The 26,806-nt window shown below is 44.2% G+C and overlaps 1 protein-coding gene across 8 annotated transcripts in view; it reads left to right on the top strand.

Annotated features, from left to right (window-relative positions):
• Positions 1–26,806, top strand: part of LIMS1 (LIM zinc finger domain containing 1) — a 154,308-nt gene that overhangs the window by 97,997 nt on the left and 29,505 nt on the right. The window contains exon 1 of one of the 8 annotated variants that reach the window (XM_053586778.1): positions 22,697–23,161. The exons of 6 other annotated variants lie outside the window; for them this stretch is intronic. In XM_053586778.1, coding sequence (XP_053442753.1) covers positions 22,980–23,161 — 182 coding nt within the window. In that variant the 5' untranslated portion in view covers positions 22,697–22,979. Of the gene's footprint in view, positions 1–22,696; positions 23,162–26,806 lie in introns of those variants that run through there. One more of the 8 variants, XM_053586779.1, reaches the window with a different exon arrangement.

Raw genomic sequence — 26,806 nt, forward strand, 5'->3', positions numbered from 1 at the left:
TAGTTTACCAATTTAGTAATCGACTTTTTGAGAGCTTGAGTTTCTCCATTTGCCAACTGAATATGGTTTATAAAAGCAGAAAATCTTTTGCTACTAACAGATTTAGAACTACTCAAGGAGGATTTATTATTTAAATATCAAATGATTGGATGTTTTCCATTTTTACTATTTGGGAAGTGATGTGTTTGAAAAGCAGGAAGTTAACTGCGCTTTGCCTCCTAAACACCATGTGTCAGCGATTTCATCTGTTGAATTCAGCTCTCTTCTCCACCTTTAAGACACTGTGTTAAAAGTTGAGTGCTAGATGTATATAAGATATAGAGATCAAGCTTTCTCAGGGTCAAACCAAGAGTATTCTCGACAAGTATGATGAAATTATGAAGGAAAAATCCAAGGGAGCATGTACTCAAGAGTCCTGGTGGTTCTGGGTGGTTTGTTCTTTGTCAGGCAGTGCTAGATCTTATGGCATAAGATGATGTTTAGGGCCAAATGAATGGTAAATGGGCCAGAGAAAAAGTCTCCTGACTTCTTTCAGCTTTGCAAACACAAGAAGGAATACGCATGTTTTTGTAGAACCAAAATGTGAGAAGTGGCAGAACTTAAGTGGTTTCTGCAGAGCTGTAGGCGAGCCTTTGGGATTTTGGCTTTGGAACACTGGAATACTGACTCAGGCAGTCTAAATTTAGATGTAAAGATTAAACAAAAAGAAAGGTAAATTGACCTTTAAAAGTCTGTTTATATAAGCAGTTTGCTTAGAGGCAATCTGTACCTGAATAACAAATATAGACATTGATTTCTGAATGAGAAAACACTGACGTTGCCTTATGAGCCATTGTAATATTGCTCTTTGGATTGTATTTGTGCTCAGGTTAATAAGCTGTACCTCGTGATTTCCTCCCTCACTCCTGCCCCCTCCAGTCCAGGAAGCAGGCATGCATCCCATGTGATTATTAAATGTTTGATCATAACAGCAATATAAAATTTTGGTTTTTGCCCTTTCAAATTGCTTTCTGTTCTTTCCCATCATTTTTGCCAGAATCTTAACTCTAAGTAATTAATTTAGTGGGATCCATCTATTCTTTTAACACAGAATTTCCTTTATTTTAGAGCAATTTTATCTAAAAGAATAAAGCTGTCTCTTTGAAAGAGTCATGTGATCATGTCTCTAGTAGACAAGAATGTTCCCATCCATGGACGAGTGCGAATGGTCAAATCATGGCCTTTGATACAGCTAAGTATAGATAACTATCATTAGATGCCTAGACAGCTCTTTTACCTATTTTCAGCCTATATGGTTTTAGCATTTTATTTGAACCATTCTTAGTGTTCTATCATTTGATTTGCTTTCCTAATAGATTCTACGCTCTTTGAAGCTCAGTTATTTTGTTGTTTTCCCAGCCTAGATAGGAATTTGGCCTCCTGCCAAGTTATTACATTTTTGCTTTCTTATTTATGAACTGCTGTGAAAGAGATTGGTCTGTTTTATGCCTTACTCATGCTTGGTCAGAGGTTTGGATTAAAGGACTGGGTAGGCCCAGAATTGTCCAAGTGCACATTTGCTGTCGATAGTTTTGTTTACAAAAGGATTAGTGCAGGGAGTTTCATTACCCTACAGTCAGGAAGGTTTGCATTTCATTTTCTGTAATTTAAGTAATCAACTGTTCAAAGGTACACACACATGTGTATATATATATCTTCGTGTTGCAACTATAAAAATAACTGGCATAAAATAATCTCCCTGAACACCATGGTGTTCTTTCTCTCCCCAAGTGTTTCTTTGGTTTCTTGCTTGCTTGCTGTTCTTTAGAAATAGTATTTCCTGGAGGTTTGTGGTTGAGGTGAGTGCTGGATGCTGGCTATGGGCTCTTTGTGGCAGAATAGAGGCAAGGCTCCAGGGGAAGAAGGAGGGGATTCGTCCTCAAGCATCCTGTAAGAATGGGGAGGGAAGAAGCAAGCTGAAGGAAGCTCAGATGAAGTCAGTTGGATTCCTGACCTATTTCAGGTCCGGGTCTTCTTCTATTGTGATGTCTATAAAGGGAAGGGAAGAGTGACTGGGGCTAAGCTGCTACTCTCTGATATGGCCACTGCCAGTTCTCACATAGCACTTGGTGTTAATCCAGCGCACCCACTGTTCAATTTAAGTTTTATATCTATGAGGACTGGGAAAAAAAGACTCAGGAAAGAGAAGGGATAATGAGGTAATATGTCATCTCTCTCTTTTTTTTTTTGTAGAGACAGAGTTTCACTTTATGGCCCTCCGTAGAGTGCCGTGGCATCACACAGCTCACAGCAATCTCCAACTCCTGGGCTTAAGTGATTCTCTTGCCTCAGCCTCCTAAGTAGCTGGGACTACAGGTGCCCACCACAACACCCGGCTATTTTTTTTGTTGCAGTTTGGCCGGGGCCGGGTTTGAACCCGCCACCCTCAGTATATGGGGCCCGGCACCTTACCGACTGAGCCACAGGTGCTGCCCAATATGTCATCTCTTAAAAGCTCATTTTGTAACAGAAATTGTTGAAAGTATTACTGTATTTTATTTTATTTGAGAAAGCTCACTATGTCACCCTCAGTAGAGTGCTGTGGTGTCACAGCTCACAGCAACTTCAAACTCTTGGGCTTAAGAGCAATTCTCTTGCCTCAGCCTCCCAAGTAGCTGGGATTGCAGGTACCCGCCACGGCACCCAGCTATTTTTGTTGTTGTTGTTGTCCTTGTCATTGTTGTTTGGCAGGCCAGGGCTGGTTTCAAACCCGCCAGTTCTGGAGTATGCGTCTGGCGCCCTAGCTGCTGAGCTATCGCCTGTATTGCATTTTAGAATTTGCCCAATCCCTTCAGAAAACACAGATGCTCAGAGAGAATATTGCCCTGATACTGAATTAGGGTGAGACAAGTCCTAGCACCCTACCAGGGCTGGCTGTCAAGCCCCCCAAATCTCTGCCTTCTGACCATGGCACCTCATCGTGGGCATGAACACCTCTGAAGAGATGCCATGCCCGTCAGTGTTAAGTGGCCCTTTCATCATAAATATTCTGAAATGGAAGGACTGTTTAGAAGGCAGGCTGCTACGTCATATTGCAGGAGTAACATGACAGGAAAGGAAACTCAGGCATGGCTGTGACAAGAAAGCAGGGGTAGCTTTCACAGAAGACCTCACAACCAAGTGTGTCATGAACAGTGAATGCTCAAGAAGCTTCCAGACAAGTTGTGACAACAGCCTAAATGCCCACCAACCCAGGAATGGATCAACAAGCTGTGGTATATGTATACCATGGAATGCTATTCAGCCACTAAAAAAGTTGGAGACTTTACATCCTTTGTATTAACCTGGATGGATGTGGAACACATTCTTCTTAGTAAACCATCACAAGAATGGAAAAATAAGAATCCTATGTACTCAATCCTGATATGAAGACAATTAAGGTCCTAGTACACAGTGGGGGATGGGGAGAGCTGAGAAAGGGAAGGAGGGAGGGGGTGGGGGTCAAGGGGTGTCCTATACCTTTTGGGGGCGGGACACAAATAGAAGAGGGTCCTTATCTAACAAAAGCGATCAGTGTAACTTGGTTCTGTGTACCTTCAATGAATCCCCAACAATAAAAAAAAAAAAAGCTTGCAGTTGGTATCACCCTCCTAATCTTGCAGCGAGAGCTAATTCAAGACCTCAGAAGACCTCAGGTTTCTGCATTCTGCTCTTGTTTCTTTTTTTTTTCTTTCTTTTTTTTTTTCCTGCAGTTTTTGGCCGGGGCTGGGTCTGAACCCACCACCTCTGGTATGTGGGGCTGGCACCCCACTCCTTTGAGCCACAGGCGCCACCCCTGCTCTTGTTTCTTAAGGACATGGCATGTGTGTCCCTGTTTACCTCCTTGCTAGGGCAACACAGTGTGTCCATATTACAGAAACCCACATTGGTCCCCAGGCAGGCCGCCAGAGAGTGCCATCAGGAAGGGGTAATCTGGTCTAAACTCTGGGGGCGTAGGGCTGCTTTATCCTCCTGCCCTGGATTGAACAATGAGTCCATTTGTAGCCTCCATCTTACAGATATTATAAGACTTGAACCCCCCTTTAACTGCCCATTTTATTATGCGGTACTGTTCATGATCCATTCCTCCACTTCTCCCTTCCAGTTCCGAATGCAAATACAGATGTTTCAGGTTGCTAGCTGAGAAGTGCCTCGTTTTGGAGAAAGGGCTGAACAGGTCTAAGAACTGTCAACTACAAAGTCCTCACATAGGCCTCTTGCACAAGTCTGGGTCCAATCCAGAGAGAAAATTCACACAGTAATTTGAACAGGCAAAGTTTAATACAAAGATAGAATTATTAACTCTTACAGGATGTTGGTGTAATAAGGGATTGGACAGCAAGTGGAGAAAAAGCAGAAAGAGTGTGAGAATAGCTGCTGTAAGGAGCAGCCATGACCCTGGGGCTGAGGTAGAGCAGCCTAGGGGGCCTCTGCGCCTGGGGCAGCAGCCGACGTCGAGGGGCACAGAGCAGCTGCGGTGGCTCACTGGGAGGCCTCCCTCCAGGGCCGGGCAGGCTCAGGTGCGGCGTCCCACCCGAGGCGCCCCCACGGATCTCCCTGACTGCACCACCAAACCCTGAGGCGCTCTGCTGCCAGAGCACGAGGGGCCTTTGCTGAGAAGCTGCTGCCCCCCTTGCCTGCGGGGGCTGTCGCTAATGAGGCTTGAGCGCTCCCAGAGCCGGAGGTCGCCTGCGAGCCGACGAACTGCCAGTCCTCCTGCGGCGACCCTCCGGCGCCCTCTGCTGGCAGGCCTCGGCGCTGCCCCAGAGGAGGGCCCTGGACCGCCCAGCAGCTCCACCCCAGGCCGGAGGCTCTCAGAGCCCCCTCCACAGGGAGGAGAAAGTCTGTCTGAGGTCGTGGTCACTGTAACTTTTTTTTTTTTAATACACTTCTCACTTTGTCACCCTTGGTAGAGCGTTGTGGCGTCCCAACCTTCAGCAGTCTCAAACTCTTGGGCTTAAGCGATTCTCTTGTCTCCGCCTCCCAAGTAGGTGGGACTACAGGCGCCCGCCACAACGCCCGGCTAATTTTTTAGAGATGGGGTCTTATTCTTGCTCAGACTGGTCTCAAAATCCTGAGCTCAGACAGTCCACCTCCCTCGGCCTCCCAGAGTGCTGGGATTACAGGCGTGACCCCCCCGCGCCCGGCCTTGGGCGCTGTAACTATTATATATCATTGCTAGATCTGTAGAGTACCTCTTCTAAGAAGTCAGGAGCTTCCTACGTAGCCCTGTGAATTGCTTTCAAAGCCCAGAACCCTCTGTGGCAGAGGGTGAGCTGAACCGGGAGAGTGGAAGGGTAAAGGCTGGAGCCAGGGGAGGAGGAGCTTACAGAGGCTCCCTGAGAAGACGCAGGTGGGGAGTCGGCCTGCACCTGCGCATAGCTGGTGGGGTCGGGCCCCCTGCGACCTGACTCATTTCCATGGCTCTTACATTGCACTTACGGCAAAATCTAAGTCATGGTAACTAAAGTAATTCCTTAGCTTTCTGTGTACTCTTAAAAAACTTAATGAAAATCTAGAAACCTTTTTAACTTTAGCGCAAAAAAAAAAAAAAAAAAAAACACAAAAAACGTTCTTGGGCGGCGCCTGTGGCTCAATGAGTCGGTTGCCGGCCTCATACTGAGGGCGGGGGGTTCGAACCAGGCCCCGGCCAAACTGCAACAACAACAACAAAAAGCTGGGTATTGTGGCCCCAGTTACTCGAGAGGCTAAGATAAGAGAATCGCCTAAGCCCAAGAGGTGGAGGTTGCTGTGAGCTGTGACTGGACAGCACTCTACAGAGGGCAACAAAGTGAGACTCTATCTCTTTAAAAAAAATATGTTTCTAGTTCCTCTGCTTGATTCTGGCCAGTATTTACAAATGGTCTTTAATGTGGTAAAATACACTTAAAACACGATCAATGTCAAAAAGAAAACTAGCAGTGAAAGATACATAAATTTGAATTTGAAAGCATTCATTGTTTTCACTAGACTTGAGTAAAGCGTTTTCTCTTCTATTCTTAGGTACCCCAATTCTCATAGTTTTCTTTTACCATATCATTGAGGAAAGTAGACCTCATGTGAAGCTTAGTCATGAAGTAAAAACTCCCACTTACTTCCTCTACCAACATAACTCAAGGTCAGTTGTCCAGGGAGATATCCTTGGCTGAATCAGAACTAAAATAAGAATTCAGTTTAGAGCCAGGAAGTCTGGTGTGGACAGCCACCATAGCCATATAAGGAGCTCCTGGATTCACGATAAAGGTTTCCCTGGTAAGCTGGACATTGTCTTAAGTCAGCACTCCTAGCTTAAAAATATTGCTGTTCTATATGAGAAATACAGGACTTCCTCAAATGTGCATATTTTGATCAGGACACAATAATATCTTAAAAATGTTTAGGTGTGGGAATATGTGTTAGTGGATCACAATAAGAATAAAAGGGAGAAATAATTTGAACAATGAAGGAATTGCTACAGAGACCATTTCCAATGAAGGTGTTGTAAAAAGTCAGAAAAATCACCTAACCTATGAGAAAATAATATATATATATTTTTTGTTTGTTTGTTTGTTTGTTTTTGGTAATTGACCAAGCACTGCTTATTTGAGTGGCCACAGAGAGAGAAAATTTGTGAGGGGGCTTATTGATTTGAAACTATAGTGATTCTACTCAAGTGAGCTATCTTTTCCTGAGGAGGCAAAGTCACTCTGAAGGCAGAGAACTGGGTTGATATCCCTGGGTATGTGGGAGGGATGGGGCCCTCTAGGCGCGTGTCCTGGCCAGACCGGCTCTGCAAGCCTTGGCTTTTGCCCTCTCCTGTCCTGCTGTCTAGGGACTTCTGCCAAGACGTCCATTTGATTGATTGCACAGTGAGAGAGGGCTTGGTTCAGCAAGTGTAGCACAGTAGTTACGGTGCCAGCCACATACACCGAAGTTGGTGGGTTCGAACCCAGCTGGAGCCAGCTAAACAACAATGACAACTGCAACAACAATAACAAATAGCTGGGAGTTGTGGCGGGCGCCTGTAGTCCCAGCTACTTGGGAGGCTGAGGGAAGAGAATCGCTTAAGCCCAAGAGTTTGATGTTGCTGTGAGCTGTGATGCTACAGCACTCTACCGAGGGTGACATAGTGGGTCTCTGTCTCAAAAAAAAAAAAAGGGACAGTGGGCTTGGTGCCTGACATGAGGGTATAAAGACTTGATAGAAGTCTTTTTGCATTAAGGGGCTCATGGTATTCTTTCTTTTTTTTTTTAGACGAAGTCTAGCTTTGTCACCCTTTGTAAACTGCTGTAGCATCACAGCTTGCAGTAATCTCAAACTCTTGGGCTTAAGTGATCCTCTTGTCTCAGCCTCCCGAGTAGCTGGGACTACAGGTACCTGCTACTATGCCCAGCTTTTTTTTTTTTTTTTTTTTGTAGAGACAGAGTCTCACTTTACCATCCTCAGTAAAGTGCCATGATGCCCAGCTATTTTTAGAGACGGGGTCTCACTCTTGCTGAGGCTGGTCTCAGACTCATGAACTTAGGTGATCTACCTGCCTCAGCCTCCCAGAGTGCTGGGATTACAGGCATGAGCCACCACACCTGGCGGTTCACAGTGTTTGTGAGGAGATGGGATGGACCTTTACATACATATAGCTCAGCCTTCAGTCTGACTGAGCTCTTAACCTGTCTGCAGAGTGAGATATACCATGAGGGCTGTGGCTGCTGAACAGATGGTCATTCAAGACTGGATGGTTAGTCACAACTGGACGGCTCAAAAAGGGCTCCTGGGGAAGATCTTGAGGAGGCATTTGAGGACTGAGCAGGCTTCAGATAAGCAGACAGTTCAGGAGAAGAGAGATAGTGGTATTCACTCAAAGAATGTTATGTCTTTTTGGATGTATCATCCAGTACTAGAAATATGTTTCATCACTATTAAAGATAATTCTAAACCGTCACCTTGCAACAATCCTGTTTTTATTAAAAATCATACATGTATATGAATATTAAAAAGAATAGATGGGCAGCACCTGTGGCTCAAAGGAGTAGGGCGCCAGCCCCATATGCTGGAGGTGGCGGGTTCAAACCCAGCCCTGGCCAAAAAAAAAAAAAAGAGTAGAAATGAAAATGTTGAGGAATATGAGTGATTTTCCTCTGCCTTTTAGAAATTTCCTATAATAAGCTCAAATTCAGGCACCTGGTGATTGTGTCCCGGAGTGCTTAATGGGTCCACAGATCAGGGCTTGCAGCAAACTAAGGTTGCCCCAACTTGGTTCTTGATTGAGCCCTTTTGCTGCACATTCTGCTGCTCTCCTGGTCTAGTCTTGGATCTGTCTTTCTGTGGTGCAGTGTTTGTGTGACGAGAATGTCTCCATTGTTGTACAAAAGTAGTGCTGGCTGCAGGCTATCAGAGCCGCTCAGAGAGGAACATTGAGAAAGGGGAGAATGCTGAGAGGAGCTTCATGTCTGTCTCTTTCCCTCCTCCTCCCCAGGCTCTGTGTCCTTTTCAGAGTCCTTTGTGGCTGGATATTTGTTGGTTAGGTCATGTCAAGAAAGTTTTCTAGAGATCATCCAGGAAGAGGTAATTCACCAGAAATAGGCCACTAAAGTAGGCTATCAGTATTTTTTAAATTGGCTAATATTGTCTCGGCACCTATGGCTCAAGTGGCTAAGGTGCCAGCCACATATACCAGAGCTGGTGGGTTCAAATCCATCCCTGTCCTGCCAAACGACAATGACAACTGCAACCAAAAAAAAAAAAAAGAATAGCCAGGCGTTGTGGCGGGCACCTGTGTTCCCAGCTACTTGGGAGGCTGAGGCAAGAGAATCGCTTAAGCCCAGGAGTTTGAGGTTTCTGTGAGCTGTGATGCCACGGCACTCTACCCAGGGTGACAGCTTGAAGCTCTGTCTCAAATAAATAAATAAATAAACAAAATTAATATTGAGTAACTGTACTATTTATTTGCAATAACTTGTGACTGTTGTGAGTAGTGCCTCTGATGCTGCAGAGTACTTTCACAACCTGCCATGTGCCACAGGACCCAGTAGGCACTGAGCCAGAGTGCAGGTGGCCCTGCCTCTCTGGACTGTCCCTGGTGTACCTGTGTCTGTGGCTCCTGATTGGTTGCTCTCTTCTTCCTGTGGCTTTGAGAATTAAACCAGGACAGTCTTTCCCCACATGCCAGCAGAGGAACTTTCTTATTGATACATAATAGCTGTACATATTTATGGGGTACATGTGGTATCTTGATACATGCATATAACGTATTATGATCAAATTGTGGTAATAGGGATATTCATCAGTTCAAACATTTATCATTTGTTTGTGTTGAGGATATTCAAAATCTTCTAGCTATTTTGGAATATACAATAAATTATTGTTAACTGTAGTCACCTTACCTTGCTGTGGAAGACTACATCTTATTCCTTACGTGTTTGTACATGTACCATAACCAGCCTCTCATTGTCACTCCCCACCCCGCAGCCTCTAGTAACCATCATTCTACTCTACCTTCCTGAGATCAATGTTTTTTTGGCTCCCACATGAGTGAGAACATGCAATAATTGTCTTTATGTGACTGGCTTATTTTATTTAACATAATGGCAGAGAAGGAATTTTTGCCTCATTTCCCTTTCACTTGAAAGACTATATATTTTCCTTTTATTTTTAGTTGACATGAATTAATTGCACATTTATGGGGTACAGAGTAATATTTTGATACATGTACGCAGTGTGTAATGATCAAATCAGGTTAATTAGCATATCCATCACTTCAGATATTTATCATTTCCTCTCCTCTAACATTTTGAATATATATAATCAACTGTAGTTAACTGTATGCACCTACAGTCCCCAGCCTCTTTAGTACCAGGGATCAGTTTCATGGAAGAGTTTTTCCACAGGGGTGGAGAGTGGTTTGTGGATGATTCCAGTGCATTACATCTCCACCTTAGATCGTTCGTTAAGCATTGGATTCTCAGGAGGAGGTGCACCTTGGATCCTGCAGGTGCACAGATTACAGTAGGGTTCCTGTTCCTATGAGAATCCGATGCTATGCCTTCTGATGGGAGGCCGAGTGCAGGTGGTGATGTGAGCCATGGGGAGCAGCTGTAAATACAAATGAAGCCTCACCCTCCACTCACCTCCTGCTGTGCAGCCTGGTTCCCCTCAGGCCATGGACAGGTACCTGTCTGCAGCCCAGGGGTTGGAAACCACAGCTTTAGAACACTGAAACTATTCTTCCTATCTAGCTGTGATTTTGTATCTCTTAACCAACCTCTTTCTTTCCTCCTCTTCCTCCTCCCCTTTTCTGCATCTAGTAATTATAATTCTGCTCTGTACTTCTGTGAGCTCAACTTTATTTTTAGCTTCATGTCTGAGCGAGAACATGTAGTATTTGTCTTTCTGTGCCTAACTTATTTCAGTTAATATAATATCCTCCACATTCATTTATATTGCCTGGAATGACAGAATTTCTGTCTTTTTTGATGGCTGAATAATATTTCATTGGAAACACTGTATTTCAATTACTGATTTTAGGACTAAATGGGAGCCTGCTAGTTTATACTTCCTGAAAATTTTCAACCTGAGATTAAATAACAATTCACAAATTTTTCCCTGAGGGAAATGAATGCACTCCTTACAATAAAGTTTGGGACGCAATAAATCTGTCTCTAACACCGAAGGTAGTCACTTAACTTTTAGATAAGGTTTGCTTTAAAGGGAGTATCTTGCAAACAATAAGATGTAAATAGCCTTCTCCCAGTGACAAGTTCATTATAATTTCTGGACTTTGGACCTAGTATTTAGGATAGTTTGGCCCTGGGATGGGGTATTATGGTGCCTGGGGGGGATAACTTAGTGTGGTCATTACATCTTTGTTTTATTTATTTATTTTATTTATTTATTTTTGAGACAGAGTCTCACTGTGTCACCCTCAGTGGAGTCCTATGGCGTCACAGCTCACAGCAACCTCAAACTCTTGGGTGTAAGCAATTCTCTTGCTTCAGCCTCCCAAGTAGTTGGGACTACAGGCGCCTGCCACAACACCCGGCTATTTTTTGGTTGTAGTTGTCATTATTATTTTAGCAGGCCTGGGCTGGGTTCGAACCCACCACGTTTGGTGTATGTAGCTGGCGCCCTACTACTGAGCTACAGGCACCGAGCCTAAATTTTATCTTTTTACTGAGTCTCTGCCATTATCTTTAACATACTATGTCAAAGCCAAAGTGGTTCTGCCCTACTTTGATAATAATCACAATAAGAAACATTAATGTAAATGTTAAAAATAGGCAATTTTCTTTATTTTAAGTTTCTTTCTCACTCTCTTTTCCCCATGGTAATGAATAATTTCTTTTTGCTTGTGCAAACAAGAGTTAGGAAAAAATTTTAACAGATAAGGCAAAATAGCATATTAATTACACATTCATGTCCTTTTCTGGCCAACCTTTGTCTATTTCATCGCTGTCTGTTGTAAGAAAACACAGGGCATTTGTAACTGGAAGTTGGGAAATAAGAAAGAACTTTCCAGCTCCATTATCTTGTATTTCCTGATTATTTTGTTTTTAGTAGTCTGGGGGAAATCAGATTAAGTTTTCCATTTGAATGAGTTAGAGAATTATAGTGGAAACAGTTCATTTTGTTGTATAGTAATTTAACCAGGCCACTCTAACAATTCAGGGACTCCACTAACCACAAAAGCCTTTGATTGCAGTTGAAGAAGCTTCATTCTAATAGTTGGTACTCCCAAGTGATTTAATCATCAGCTGTACAAATCTATTTGCAGAATGAAGGAGAGCATTTACTAGCAAGTCTCCTTTTTCTGTATTAGAGTCTCATTTTTAAGGGGCAATTGGTCAAAATTTCTAGTTTGGCTTTTTAAGCCCTACAAATGAAATTTGATAGCAACATACATAATACAATTTTTACTAGTTGAGAGACTTTTAATTTAAAAATACCAACTATTAAAAAACTGCTTTTTAGGGCGGCGCCTATGGCTCAGTCGGTAGGGCGCCGGCCCCATATACTGAGGGTGGCGAGTTCAAACCCAGCCCCGGCTGAACTGCAACCAAAAAATAGCTGGGCGTTGTGGCAGGCGCCTGTAGTCCTAGCTGCTCAGGAGGCTGAGGCAAGAGAATCGCTTAAGCCCAGGAGTTGGAGGTTGCTGTGAACTGTGTGATGCCATAGCACTCTACCGAGGGCCATAAAGTGAGACTTTGTCTCTACAAAAAAAAAAAAAAAAAAACTGCTTTTTAATTTTGGCAACTGTACTCATCATTTCTGTTCTTTTTTTTTTTTTGGCCGGGGCTGGGTTTGAACCCACCACCTCCAGCATATGGGACCGGCGCCCTATTCCTTGAGCCACAGGCGCTGCCCTGTACTCATCATTATATTCAGGCTTTACATATTTGAGCTGAATTGTTTGTATGATCTCTCTTAAGTGAGTTATTTGTCTTTGATTGTATGCTATGTTATAGGTCTCAGGGGCTATGAAGACCCCAGCCGTGGTTCAGCTTTTTCTGGGTACACTAGCAAGTGGCCACCAAAATTTGAAAGCACTTTGACCACAGCACAAAGAGAGGAAACCGGGGCGGCGCCTGTGGCTCAGTTGGTAAGGCGCCGGCCTCATATGCCGAGGGTGGCGGGTTCAAGACCGGCCCCGGCCAAACTGCAACCAAAAAATAGCCAGGCATTGTGGCGGGCGCCTGTAGTCCCAGCTACTCTGGAGGCTGAGGCAAGAGAATCACTTAAGCCCAGGAGTTGGAGGTTGCTGTGAGCTGTGTGAGGCCACGGCACTCTACTGAGGGCCATAAAGTGAAACTCTGTCTCTACAAAAAAAAAAAAAAAGAGAGAGGAAACCAAGTAGCAGCATTAGAGCCAGCTCGAAAAGAAGAAGTTACAGGGCGGTGCCTGTGGCTCAGTCGGTAGGGCGCCGGCCCCATATACCGAGGGTGGCGGGTTCAAACCCGGCCCCGGCCGAACTGCAACCAAAAAATAGCCGGGCGTTGTGGTGGGCACCTGTAGTCCCAGGTACTCAGGAGGCTAAGGCAAGAGAATCGCTTTAAGCCCAGGAGTTGGAGGTTGCTGTGAGCTGTATGATGCCACAGCACTCTACCAAGGGCCATAAAGTGAGACTCTGTCTCTACAAAAAAAAAAAAAAAGAAGAAGTTACAAGCAGCAGTGACAATTCAAGGGTCCTCAAACTACAGCCCACGGGCCACATGAGGCGGTGTGATTGTATTTGTTCCCATTTTGTTTTTTTACCTCAAAATAAGACACGTGCAGTGTGCATAGGAATTTGTTCATAGTTTTTTTTTTTTAAACTATAGTCCAGCCCTCCAACGGTCTGAGGGACAGTGAATTGGCCCCCTGTTTAAATAGTGTGAGGACTCCTGGGACACACTTAAGTTTACAAGCAGATAGAACACACCTGAGAGGGAGGTGTGGGTCTCTTCTTAGTGAATAAGGAATGACCCCTTTACAAACTTGTCTCTTGTATTTATTCCCTAATTTCTAGTTTTGTTCTGCCTACTTCTAATTATGCATTTCTTTCGCCTAGGGTCTTGATCAAGTTGGCTCTAGTGTATTCTTAACTAAACTTTTCCTTTCCAAGGTCCCTAAGATTTTTTTTTTTTTTTTTTTTGTAGAGACAGAGTCTCACTTTATGGCCCTCGGTAGAGTGCCGTGGCCTCACACAGCTCACAGCAACCTCCAACTCCCGGGCTTAACAGGGCATTAAGGGCAGCGCCTGTGGCTCAGTGGGTAGGGCGCTGGCCCCATATACCAAGGGTGGTGGGTTCAAACCCAGCTCCGGCCAAACTGCAACAACAAAAAAATAGCCGGGCGTTGTGGTGGGCACCTGTAGTCCCAGCTACTCGGGAGGCTGAGGCAAGAGAATCGCCAAAGCCCTGGAGTTGGAGGTTGCTGTGAGTTGTGTGATGCCACAGCATTCTACTGAGGGTGAAAAAGTAAGACTCTGTCTCTACCAAAAAAACAAAACAAAACAGAAAACAGGGCATTAATTAATCATGAGATCCTTTTTCTTTTGCAGTTTTTGACCAGGGCCAGGTCTGAACCCGCCACCTGCGGTATATGGGGCTGGCACCCTACTCCTTTGAGCCATAGGCACCGCCCTGAGATCCTTCTTTTTTAAAAAGTTCCTATTGATGGGCGGCGCCTGTGGCTCAGTGAGCAGGGCCCCGGCTCCATATACCGAGGATGGCGGGTTCAAACCCAGCCCCGGCCAAACTGCAACAAAAAAATAGTCAGGCGTTGTGGCGGGTGCCTGTAGTCCCAGCTACTTGGGAGGCTGAGGCAGGAGCATCACCTAAGCCCAGGAGTTGGAGGTTGCTGTGAGCTGTGTGACGCCACGGCACTCTACCGAGGGCAATAGAGTGAAACTCTGTCTCTACAAAAAAAAAAAAAAGTTCCTATTGATCATTCCCTCTGTGGGGGCCTTAGGAGTAGAGCAGTATCTGATTTTTAAATCTTTCTAACTACAATGTTAGCTAGTTCTGCTTTTGTAATAGCCTAGAATAGTCTTGTCTTTCCTACCCTGCTCATGTGTAAGCTAAGGAACTGTTTGTCTGGCTTATTTCTCTTCCCCTTTTATATATATGTGTGTATATATATATATATATGTGTGTGTGTGTGTGTGTGTGTTTATTTGAGATACAGTCTTATCCTTTCGCCCTGGATTGAGTGCTGTGGAGTCATTGCTCACAGCAGCTTCAAACTGTCTCAAGTGATCTTCTTGTAGCTGGGACTGCAGGCACCTATTATAACATCCAGCTTATTTTTCTATTTTTTTATAGAGACGGGGTCTCTAACTTACTCAGGCTGGCCTCGAACTCCTGAGCTCAGATAATCGCCCACCTTGATCTCCCCGAGTGCTGGGATTATAGGCATGAGCCACCATGCCCAGCATCTCTTCCCTTTTTCATTTTTTTTTTCTTTTTTCCCCTTTTCCCTATTCCCTGTCTGTCCCTAACAAAAGGTGGAGTTTGTATGGGCTGAAATTGTGGCATTAGACTGATGGAATCTGAAGCTTTGCAGCATCTTTACAGGGTACCATAGTCGGGCACCTAACATCCTGTGTGCAGTGTGTGGTTGGCCCCTGGACAAGCTGTCAGGCCCACTCATCTGAGGTCCCAGAGACACCATAGCAGATCATTCAATAAGTGTTAGAGTTTAGCACACAGTAGATGACCAGAAAATGATGAGTTCATAAACTGCTTTCACAAAATAGAAATCTCTACTCTGGATGGATTTAAAACTTGGGGCTCAGACCTGTCCTACCTCCAAAAGACCCAGATCAGCTGTGGTGATAAAGAAGGTTGATTAGATTATAGAACCTCTTAGGAACAACCCTCTGGGAATTGAGAACCTCAGGCAACCTTAGTTCTTCAGCAGAAACCACCTAATACACCCACTATTTAGATAAAACTGACTGCTTGGTATTTTTTTAAAACAGCCTCCCACCTTACTTCAAAGGGCTATTTTGATGCCTCTGTCCTGGCAGTAGTAATATCAGTCAAAGGAGTTCCCATAAATATTTTTCTCAAGGTCACCTCACAGTCTAAAAGAATTGTTTTCATTTCTTAGAGTGACATTATTAAGTGCCAAAAATGGTTTAAAAATAATCAAATGCCTGGATATAAAACTTAAGCAATCATGTTTATTTGGCCTTAAATTACTCCCTTGTCTTCTTGGTAAAATAACACACATTTTTTTATAACTTTAGTTTTCAGTAGCTAAATGAGAGAGGTGGCTGCCTGCATGTGGGAGAGTAGTGCCACCTAAACTTTCTGTGGCCACATGGTTACTTATCTTTCTTCAACACCGGGGGCCTACAAACACCCTTATTCGCTGAGCACCGGGTGACTTTTAGAACCTACGTTGTTCTACGTTTTCGTATGGCAGAAACCATGGATATGGAGGTCTGACAAGTTCACAAGCTCATTCTAGAAGAAGTGCTGCTTACTTCATTGCTGAATAGCACTGTGGTTGTCTTTGAAGCACTCCCTTTGGGAAGCAGTGCTTCAATGCCAGTGCCTAGTCCATCCTTCAGAGCAATTTTGGAACTCTTTTTCTGGAATGGCCATCAGTCGCCGTTGTGATACTATTCTTGATGTCCTAAATGTCATCAAAATATATTCCTTCCAATATTTCCTTTATCTTTGGGTAAAGAGTGTCATTAGGGGCCAGATCAGGTGAGTAAGGAAGGTGTTCCAATTCAGTAACGCGTTTATTGTCTGAAAACTCCCTCACAGATGGTGCAGTATGAGCTGGTGCATTGTCATGATATTAGAGCCACACCTTTCTCAGGCCAAGATTTTTAGTTAAAATTTTCCTGTTTCTTTGCCATTGTTTACTTGTTCTGCTATGCTTCTCACAGTCAGCCAACAATTTTGATGCAGAATTAGAGGAATTTTTGCAATGTTTTCATCAGTTCTGCTCATTTTTGGCTGCCCTGATCTCTCTTCATCAGTGACACTTTCTCTCCTCTCAGAAAAACATTTAATCCATTTGTGGTGGGCTACTTTTTGTGCCCCCTGAGGTCTGTTGCATCATGACCACATGTACAACTTCCGTGTGTGCAGGCATGATATAAAGTAAACAGTACAAAAATGCAAGCAATTACATTTAAAAAAACAGTCTTAACAGAATGTTGCTGAAGGAAGGGCAGCCACATTCATGCTGTCCCTAGCCCCTAAAATCCCAGAGCTTTTGCTTTCATAGATGCAGTGGAGGACTTGTCAACCTTCCTGGTCAGCTTTATTGAGCCATCACTCTAGTTCCTTTGTTGTTTCAGTGTAAGTGGCAAGTGGACGGCGCTCTGTATTATTTATGCTGAGAATCAACTGGCTAGGTCTTTAGCTCCAAGGAGAAACTAATGGGAAGGAGATAGAGGGTGATAGGAGATGATCTAGTTCTTTCTTGTCCCATCTTTTCTCCCTTCAGAATTCCACCCTCCCTTCTCCCTCTGAGCTCCAAGTTAGGAAAGGAATTTGTAAGTGAAAGAAAGAAAGGAAAAGAGGAAAGATTGAGGTCTGGCAAAGTGATAAACGAAGAAAGCAAATCTGTTTTACTTCCATTTAAATGCTTTAACGCTGACTGATTAAACAGTTTAAAATGTTTTCATAGTACATGATAACTTTGGTCATAAAACCAGCTCATACTGAGGTGACTTCTATTGAAGAGTTCTATGTAGGGTTGCTGGCTGCCAAAAACCGTCATTAGTATAGTTCAAATGCCAGTAGAGGAAACCAGAAAAAGGGGAGGTCTCCTATCTGCTTCCCCTTAGTTATGTTTACATAGCATAACTTGAAGAATTCACAAAACCAGATGGAGGAGATGCTGGGAGCAAGGCATGGGGAAGGGCTGTGAAGCTTCCGATCCCTCTCTGGGTGCACCCCACTCCTAGCACCTCCAAGTGTTCAGCCAAGTGTTCACCCAAAAGTTCCTGAACCTTGTCCTTTGTTTTTTTTTAATGGAGGCTTCTGGGATAGGCCACTGCTGATTGACTCAGACCCCAGCTTCTGTCCCCTCAAGGGTTGGGCCTAGGGCTGGAAGTTTGTACCAGTGGATCTCAAGGTTGTTTTCCTCTGGCACTCAGCCCCATCCTGAAGCTATCCTGGCCCTTGACTGCCAGTCACAATTGCATACAAAGCACATTTAGCACTTAAGACGTCCAAGGATTTTAGGAGCTGTGTGCCAGGTAATGGTATCAGAGACCAAATGTACATGTCCTTTTTTTGGTTTGTTTGTTTTTGTAGAGACAGAGTCTCACTTCATTGCCCTTGGTAGACTTGGTAGAGTGCCGTGGCGTCACACAGCTCACAGCAGCCTCCAACCCCTGGGCTTAGGTGATTCTCCTGCCTCAGCCTCCTGAGTAGCTGGGACTACAGGCGCCTGCCACAACGTCTATTTTTCTGTTGCAGTTTGGTCGGGGCCGGGTTTGAACCTGCCACCCTCAGTATATGGGGCTGGCGCCTTACCAACTGAGCCACAGGTGCCGCCCTATACATGTCTTCTTCTTCTTTTTTTTTTTTTTGAGACAGAGCCTCAAGCTGTCACCCTGGGTAGAGTGCTGTAGCATCACAGCTCACAGCAACCTCCAACTCCTTGGCTTAAGCGATTCTCTTGCCTCAGCCTTCCAAGTAGCTGGGACCGCAGGCGCCTATCACAACACCCATCTATTTTTTGTTTATACTTGTCATTGTTGTTTGGCAGGCCCGGGCTGGACTCGAATCCGCCACCTCTGGTGTATGTGGCTGGCTCCTTAGCCGCTTGAGCTACAGGCGCCAAGCCTATACATGTCTTCTTATAAACCAAAATATCACAAGCAGTTTCTTTAAAAACTAAAATGTGTACCTACCATAACAACTCAGCAGTTCCACTCAGGTGTTTATCCCAATGAAAACCAAAAGACTTATATACAGTTTTATTCACTGGCTCAAAACTGGAAAGTAATTAAATATCCTTAAATTGATGAATGGTGAAATACTATACATACATACCATAGAATATACTACTAGCAATTAAAAAAAAAACTTATGTAGCAACTTGGATGTATCCTAAAGGGCTTGTGCTCAGTGAAAAAAATCAACTTGAAGACATCACACAGAGAATGATTCCATCTTTGTAGCAAATCTTTAAACGACAGAATTATATAAATGAAAAACAGGTTGGTGGTGCCAGTGGTTAGGGTATTGGAGTGGTGGGGTGGGGGGTGCCAGAGGTTAGGGGTGTTGGAGGGGGTTGGAGGGTGGCTGCCAGGAATGACTGAGAGAGACCTCGATGGTGACAGATAGTCCTGAATCCTGACTGGGACGGTGGTTACTGGAATCTGCCCGCATGATGAAACACAGACTTGCACACACACACACCAGCATCAGATTCCTGATCGGCTCCTGTGCTGTAGGTGCTTAAGACTTCGTCACCGGGGAAGCTGTTTGAAGGCGGGTCCCACCCCGCGTTACCGCCCTTCCTCCTCTACTGCATGCTGCTGGTGTCAGGGTCAGCCTGCCTGTCTTCCTTCTCTCTCTGTCTCTTTCTCTCTCTCCTCTATCTCTGCCTCTTCTCTCTGGACAAAAGAAGCCTAAAAACTAAGAAATGTTGATGCACAGAAAGGAAAAAAATTAAACCATGCAGTTGTTTTAGCAAAAGAAAAGCCAAACTCTGTAAAATAATGAGGTTTATTTTGAGCCAAGACCATGGCCTGGAGCCACACCCACAAAGCCTGGAGCAAGTGGACCCCTGGTGGTGGGCTTACAGTTTAGTTTTACACATTTTAGGGAGACAGGAATTACAGGTGAGGTCATAAATCACTATGTGGAAGGTATACATTGATTTGACCCAAAAAGGTGGAATGTCTCATTTTTGTTATATTTTTTGAAACAGAGTTTTACTCTATTGTCCTAGGCTACACTGCTATGGTGTCAGCCTCGTTCACAGAAACCTCAACTCCTGGGTTCAAGCAATCCTCCTGCCCCAGCCTCCTGAGTAGCTGGAAATATAGATGTGCACCACAACACCCGGCCAATTTTTATGTTTTTAGTAGAGATGGGGTCTCAATCTTTCTCAGGCTAGTCTTGAACCCCTGAGCTTGAGTAGTCCTCCCACCTCGGCCTCCCAGAATGCTAAGATTACAGATGTGAGCCACTGTGCCTGGCCAAGGTAGGAAATCTCTGTTGGGGGGGGAGATAATTATAAGTTATAGGTGGGTTTAAAGACTTTGATTTGTACTTGGTTAAAGAAATGGAAGTTTTGTCAAAGTGGACCATTATAAGATAAGGAAGTCTGTTAAAAACATCAGACTTACTACAACTTGAACTTACAAACTCTGGGAGGCTTCTGTTGATAGAATTTCTTTCTGCACTAGGCCTTTTGTCTACGCACCACACAGATCAGTGATAAGATAGGATTTATAAGATAGAAAGGAATACAGAAGGAATGAAAGGTACCAGATCTTCTGGCAGCATGAGGAGCCCAAGTGGGAAATCCTGAGTGGGTCTTTTGTCTAAGGGGTTATATACTGTTTTGTAAATAGAAAGGTCTTGAGAATTACACTTGACCAGGACTTGGCAGGTAGAAGACATCTTTTCAATGTTGAGTGTATTAATAAATGAGTGCAGTCCCTCCAGCTCTGGGCAAAGCAGCGGGGAATCTACTTCAGAAGAGGCCCAGCTTATATGAAATAGTAGCAAAACTGCTTTTCTCCTGGCTCACTTGTATCCAGAAAGTGCAGTTTGGAGGGAAAAAAGCCTGTTTGCCCAGGCTTAGAACACAGTGGTCCCTGTCCAGTCCGGAATAGGGAAACTGTTTCACTATCACAGGCAATGTTGTGTTTCAGGCAACTACCTGGATCCTTGGTTCTTGGAAAATGACCAGGCACCTCAAAATAAGGCAAGTATGGAACAAAATTTATTGAGAAAGAGAAAGAGATGTTTACAGAGTAAGAGCAAGAAACAGGCATACAGAGCAAGATACATTCAACACAGTGAACAGGCCCCATTGTCGTGAGAGGAAAAAGGCAAAGAGGCAAGGGTTATGGCTGGTGGTTCTCTTATATACGCCTGGGTCAGGCCTACCTCATGGTGCAGAGGTCACCTTGGAACCAGACTCTTGACTGCGCCTGTGAACCTCCCATGAGCCTCTCTCAGAAGCCATGGAAGGGGGGTGGACCGCATGATAATTAATCTTTGTCTTAAGTCTGCCCTCTTGTACCTGTTGTTAGGCTAGAGAGTCTTCTGCTTCCTTTTACAGTTGGCACACTAAGTTCTGACTGGTAGAGTAGTAGGGTGAGCCCTCCTTTCCAGGTGTAAACAGTCTCTGGGGACAGAATTAGGTGGGTGCCAGGGAGGCGGAGCCTGCGGGTCCTGCCTTGTGTCCCTTCCCAGGAGAGTCTTCCTAACTAACCACCCAACAGTAATAGTAAATGTATCTGTTCCAACTTATTTACAAATTCTACTTAAGAACAAACCTACAGAACTTACCTCATTGGTTACCAGGGAACTGCCTGTCATCTGAGACAAGCTGTTGGCGGTATATTTGTTGTGTATATTGAGGACTTGCAGGTTTGTCATGCATAGCCTTAGGCCTATTAATGGGTTACAACGGATGTCCCCAAAAGGGTAGGCGGACATTGAAAGGTATGAACAGTGTTGCCCAGAGATGAGGCTGCAGAGGAGATGTTCAGACCAGCTTTTTCGGAGGGGGAGGGTGACCTGCCTGGGCAGTGCAAAGATTACGTCTACACCCAGGGCAGTTAGAGACCCCTTTTATATGGGGCTGGGGCACATTCAACCTTTGGAACGTGCCCACATTCAGATTAGGGTCTTTGGGGAGTGGGTCTAGTCACATCCTTTGTGTCTTTGTCTTTGGAGAGAAGGAGGGCAGGGAGGGGAAAATGTTTGTGTGTGCCCCCCACCAGACATAATAAGGGATATCTGATCTCTCTTCCCATGGATAGAAACTAGATCTCCTTGGCCAAGAGGGTTCCAGTCAGCTGAGGGAGGAGTGTTGAGTTTATTTTAGTTCGCAGTCTCTTTCTTACTTAAAAATAGTGATTCCCTTATTTCAGCAGCCATAGGCAGGATCCATAGCCCACAACCTTTGAGTCCCTGACCCCATTCTCTGAGGTCTTAGTTCAAAGTGGGAACACTTGGTCCCGATTTCTGCTTCTGGTCCCATTTTGTACCCACTACCTATCTTTTCTGGTTAACCTTTTTGCTTCCCAGTATTTATGTTTAGCTGTTTTCTCACAAAGGGGTTAACCACATAGGCTCCAGGATCAGGCTGCCTGGGTTTAAATCTTGACCCCACCACCTACTTAGCAGTTATTCAATCTCTTTATGCCTTTGTTTCCTCGTTCCTAATACCGTCTGAAGGTGATGTGGTGAGGATTCAGTTATATGAGGGAAGTACTTACTAGTTCTTAGGTCTCGTTATTTGTGATTATGCCTTGCAGACTCAGCTGTACTGTGTTTGTCTACTGGTGGTTCCATGGCTCTCCTGTCCCCGGTGTGACCTGCTCTGTCCAGCAGTGTGCTTTGTGCCTATTCTATTGATTGTCTTTCACAAGTTCCGTTTTGTCTCTTGCTTTTGGAGGGATAGCACCTGTGCAGGGGGGACTGGGCCCTGAGAGAGATTCGGAGCCCATTTTTTGCCCCAGTGCTGCCTCATCATTGTGGTCGTTGCTAACACAATTGCAAGAGACCAGAGTGTGGACTGAATGTGGCAAGAAGGACCAAGTATATAGTGGCTTCCGTAGTCAGTAGAAAGGCCAAGAAACAATGGCTCACCTAAGTTACTAGGTTACCTGGGGTCAAATAAGAGAGTTACAACTAAACTCCAACTCTTTTCTGTTTCCGTTTGTGTCCTTTCATTGAAGCCATCATTTGTACTCTTGCTCTGTGCTAACAGTGACGTTTCAGGGGCTCACGGACTCCTGGGGGAAGGCAGCTGCAGTGTATAGGTGGCAACTGTGCCCTGGGATTATGGAAATACAGGTCAGGGACGGGTTCAGATGCTCCTCAGAGCGTGTTGGCAGCCTCAGCTTCACCAGGAGCTTGTCTGGGGGTGTTTTACAAGCTCTCCAAAAGATCCTTTTCCTTACCAGTTAAGAAGCACAGTGTTTGTGTCGAAGCCTGGTGTCCAGTACCCAGGGCACGTGAATATTTCCCTCTCTTCCTGTAGTAGTGTTTATGGCCGGAGTCCACTGGGAAGGCTACTCTGACAAGGGCTGCTTTCCTACTTTGTGGAATGTTTTTTAGAACTTCCAGAAAGCCTCAGTAAATCCGGACTGCCATGCCAGCTGATGCTGTGCTGCTGAGCTCTTAACGTGAAACAGCAGTAGCGACCCTGGCAAGCCAGGGCTGACGTGTGGGAACAGTGGGAGTAACCCTGGCTGGGAGCGGGGGAGGCCTGGAAATTGTTTCTCTGTCTCAGAGTCCTGCCACTCTCGGCCCTGGGCTCAGAGCTCTCCAGCACCCACGATGGCCCTCCCAGGCAGAGTGCGCCCCTGTGTCATCCCGGAGCATGAAGAAATCCCCCGAACAGCCCTTAACAGTATCCATGAGGCTGATGGGAGCGAAGATGAGAGGGCTGTGTCCAAACTGCAGCGCAGACACAGTGATGTAAAGGTCTACAAGGAGTTTTGTGACTTTTATGCAAAATTGTGAGTGTCTCTTCTGGAGTGCCCTTTTTTTAGATCTTGAGTTCTTGGGCTAGATACATGAGCCAGTTTGACCTGGATAACAGTTTAATTTACTAGGCTTTGGCGGGGGGTTTTCCACTGAGATGGGGGGCAGGGAGGCAGACAGGTTGCCTTCCCACGGGAAGACATGCAGACGTGAGGAAAAGTGCTGCCTTCCCAGTCAGAGGACAGAGTCTTTGTCTCCAATAGGTTCCTGAGAGCAGTGTGTTTTCATTATGTCATCTGTCAGGGAGGTCTAGAATTTTCATTGTCAAGAGTTGTAATAGATAAATGTTGTCCTCTAAAACTTACCAAAGATAAGAGGCAGTTTGGGTGAAACAATGGGAAATTGAATTACATATTATTGATAAAGGTAAACATTTTTGTTTTGTTTTAACAATTAGCAGTTTGAAGTAGGCTAACTGGGTTTCTTAATACTTACTGTCTTTAGGGGATTTAAATAATAAGTAAGGAATATTGTGTAACTAGCCTATCAATACACATATAGATGTAGAACATGTTAACGCTAAAAGATTAGTCTAATTTATTACATGGGTTTTAGCAAACAGATTTTGGTGTTTTTTTAGTTTTGTTTTTGAGACAGTCTCACTCTACTGCCCAGGCTATAGTGCTGTGGGGTCAGCCTAGCTCACAGCAACCTCAAACTCCTGGGTTCAAGTGATCCTCCAACCTCAGCCTCCTGAGTAGCTGGGACTATAGGTGCCTGCCATAGCACCCAGCTAATAGCAAACAGATTTTTTTTTTTAAAGAGTGTAGAGTTAGCCTTCAGCCAACTCAAATAAGATTATCGACCTCATTCAAATTTGTGATCTTGGACACAAGAGATTGCAATTATTGCACATCCTTAAGAGTTAAGGAGATTTTAACTGATCTGTCCATTGTGGAAATAGATCTGTTCTGTATGGGGTTTTTGTTATTGTTGTTTGAGACAGAGTCTCACTTTGTCACCTTGTGTAGAGTGCCATGATATCATCATCATAGCTCATAGCAACCTCAAACTCTTGGGCTCAAGTGATCCCCTTCCTTCATGCTCCTGAGTAGCTGGGTCTACAGGTGCCCACCACAATGCCTAGCTAGTTTTTTTTCCTATATTTAGTAGAGACAGAGTCTCGCTTTTGCTCAGGGTGGTCTCAAACTCCTGAGCTCAGTCAATTCTCCTGCCTCTGCCTCCCAGAGTGCTGCGATTACAGGCATGAGCCACCACGCCCAGGGCCTCTTCTTTGTGGTATTACAGCAGATGTCCTTCATCTTCACAGCTCATACCAGCTCTGGTGGAGAACAATTGGGGAATTATAATAACACTACAGCCAAGATTTTAACTGTTTGAACTCTGAAGATAATTTTTGGGTTTATAGATTGTTGCATTTTAAGACGAAAAATTTTATTTCACATACTTTGATAAATGAGGTGCTTCAATAATGGAAAGCTACGTGAGTACGTGCAAGTTGATTTGTGGATGTAGAGCATCTAAATTGGTCATGCCTGGCCAGCTATGAAGATTCTGTACTAAAGGCTTTTACATATACACATTCCCCCAGTTAGCTATTTCTTGTTATCAACACTCTTTAGTGAAAAATGTTCTGAAAAATTAGCTGCGTAACTATAACCTAATTAAGACCTATTAACTGTCATTCATGACTTTTAAAGAGTAACTTCCATCAGGGCAACGCCTGTGGCTCACTGAGTAGGGCACCAGCCCCATATACCAAGGATAGCAGGTTCGAACCTGCCCCGGCCAAACTACAACAAAAAAAGTAGCTTCTATCAAATCTAGTATTTAAAAAAACCCAAAAAAACAAAACATAGTGCCAGAGAGTCAAAGACGAGAGAGGAGAAGGAAATGTGAACAGTTCAGTGGGACGTGAGATAATTGTTCTCTTTCTTTCTCCGCCCCCGCCCCCCACTTGTTATTAAAAGGAATACTTCTTAAAAAAATACAAACTACATTACCTTTTTTTTTTTTTTTTTGTAGAGACAGAGTCTCACTTTATGGCCCTCGGTAGAGTGCCATGGCCTCACACAGCTCACAGTAACCTCCAACTCCTGGGCTTAAGCGATTCTCTTGACTCAGCCTCCCGAGCAGCCGGGACCACAGGCGCCCGCCACAACGCCTGGCCATTTTTTGGTTGCAGTTCAGCCGGAGCCGGGTTTGAACCCGCCACCCTCGGTATATGGGGCCGGCGCCTTACCGACTGAGCCACAGGCGCTGCCCTACATTATCTTTAAAATTAGTTGATTTTTCTTGTTTGTGGAAAATAAGTGTATGCTTGTTTCTATAATCTGTCTCTTTCCTAATTGTTTGAGTATTTGAAATTGAATATGAACAATCCATAGTATGAGTATCAATAGGTCAGTGGCAATCTAAAGTAGTTGCCATAAAAGGAAGTTCTAGGTATTTACAGTAGATGCCTCTTGTAACTATGGCTTTCTTAAAACTATAATCCTAGCAGAGGGCATCAGATATCGTGTAGTCATTAGCAAGATCATCATAGGCAAACATATATCTGTTCCAAGGCTAAAAGTGACCTTAACTGTGTTTATTATCAAAGGGAAAGGAAATATCAGATGTTTATTTGGTTATAGAATGCCCCTCTGCCCCCCACTTTTTTTTTTTTTGGTCCATTTCCTGCTGTGTAGAGTATTTTGCTTCACAGTATTGCCAGATTCCTAAAATTGTCTAAAAACACGATTTGGCTTCCATTTTTGCAGCAGTACTGTACCAATGCACCTGGTTTTCTATAAATTAACAGTGTGCAACTTTAATTATCGAACTGTGCCCTGTCTTTAGTTTTCAAAGCAGTTTCTAATTCTGGTGATTGATGTAAAGAGGTGCTATGATGGTCATGCAATTAATACTTAATATTGAAATCAATACGCAGAACTTTATTGGATTATTAAAAAAAAAAAAAAGCCTTTTGATTGGAGACCTCTTAATACTCTTAAAAATTATCAAGGCTTGGCTCGGCTCCTGTGGCTCAAGCCGCTAAGGCGCCAGCCACATCCACCAGAGCTGGCGGGTTTGAATCCAGCCAGGCCCGCCAAACAACAATGACGGCTACAACCAAAAAATAGCCAGGTGTTGCGGCAGGTGCCTATAGTCCCAGCTACTTCGGAGGCGGAGGCAGGAGAATCGCTTGAGCCCAGGAGTTGGAGGTTGCTGTGAGCTGTAAAGCCACAGCACTCTACCCAGGGTGACAGCTTGAGGCTCTGTCTCAAAACAAAAAGTTATCAAGGCTCCCAAAGATCTTTTGCTTATCAATATTTACTATATAACATTTAAACTGAGAAAAATTTTAAATATTTAGTAATTTGTTTAAAAATATAAGCCAATTACATGTTAATATTAGTGAGAGGCTAATATAATATTTTTATGAAAAATAAATTTTCTAAAATGAAAAAAGCTTAGCATTGTTTTACATTTTACAAATCTTGTTAATGTCTATCTTAATGAAAGAGTTCTCATATCTGCTTCTGCATTCAACCTATTATCATATGCTGTTCTAGATGAAATAGAGAAGATATAGCCTTCCACAGAGATGTAGTTGGAAAAGAGAGAACCTTTCAGACCCCTGAAGGTGACTGCTAACCCTTATACTTTGAAAGACA

This window comes from Nycticebus coucang, chromosome 4, assembly GCF_027406575.1.
Source record: "Nycticebus coucang isolate mNycCou1 chromosome 4, mNycCou1.pri, whole genome shotgun sequence".
Taxonomy (NCBI): domain Eukaryota; kingdom Metazoa; phylum Chordata; class Mammalia; order Primates; family Lorisidae; genus Nycticebus; species Nycticebus coucang.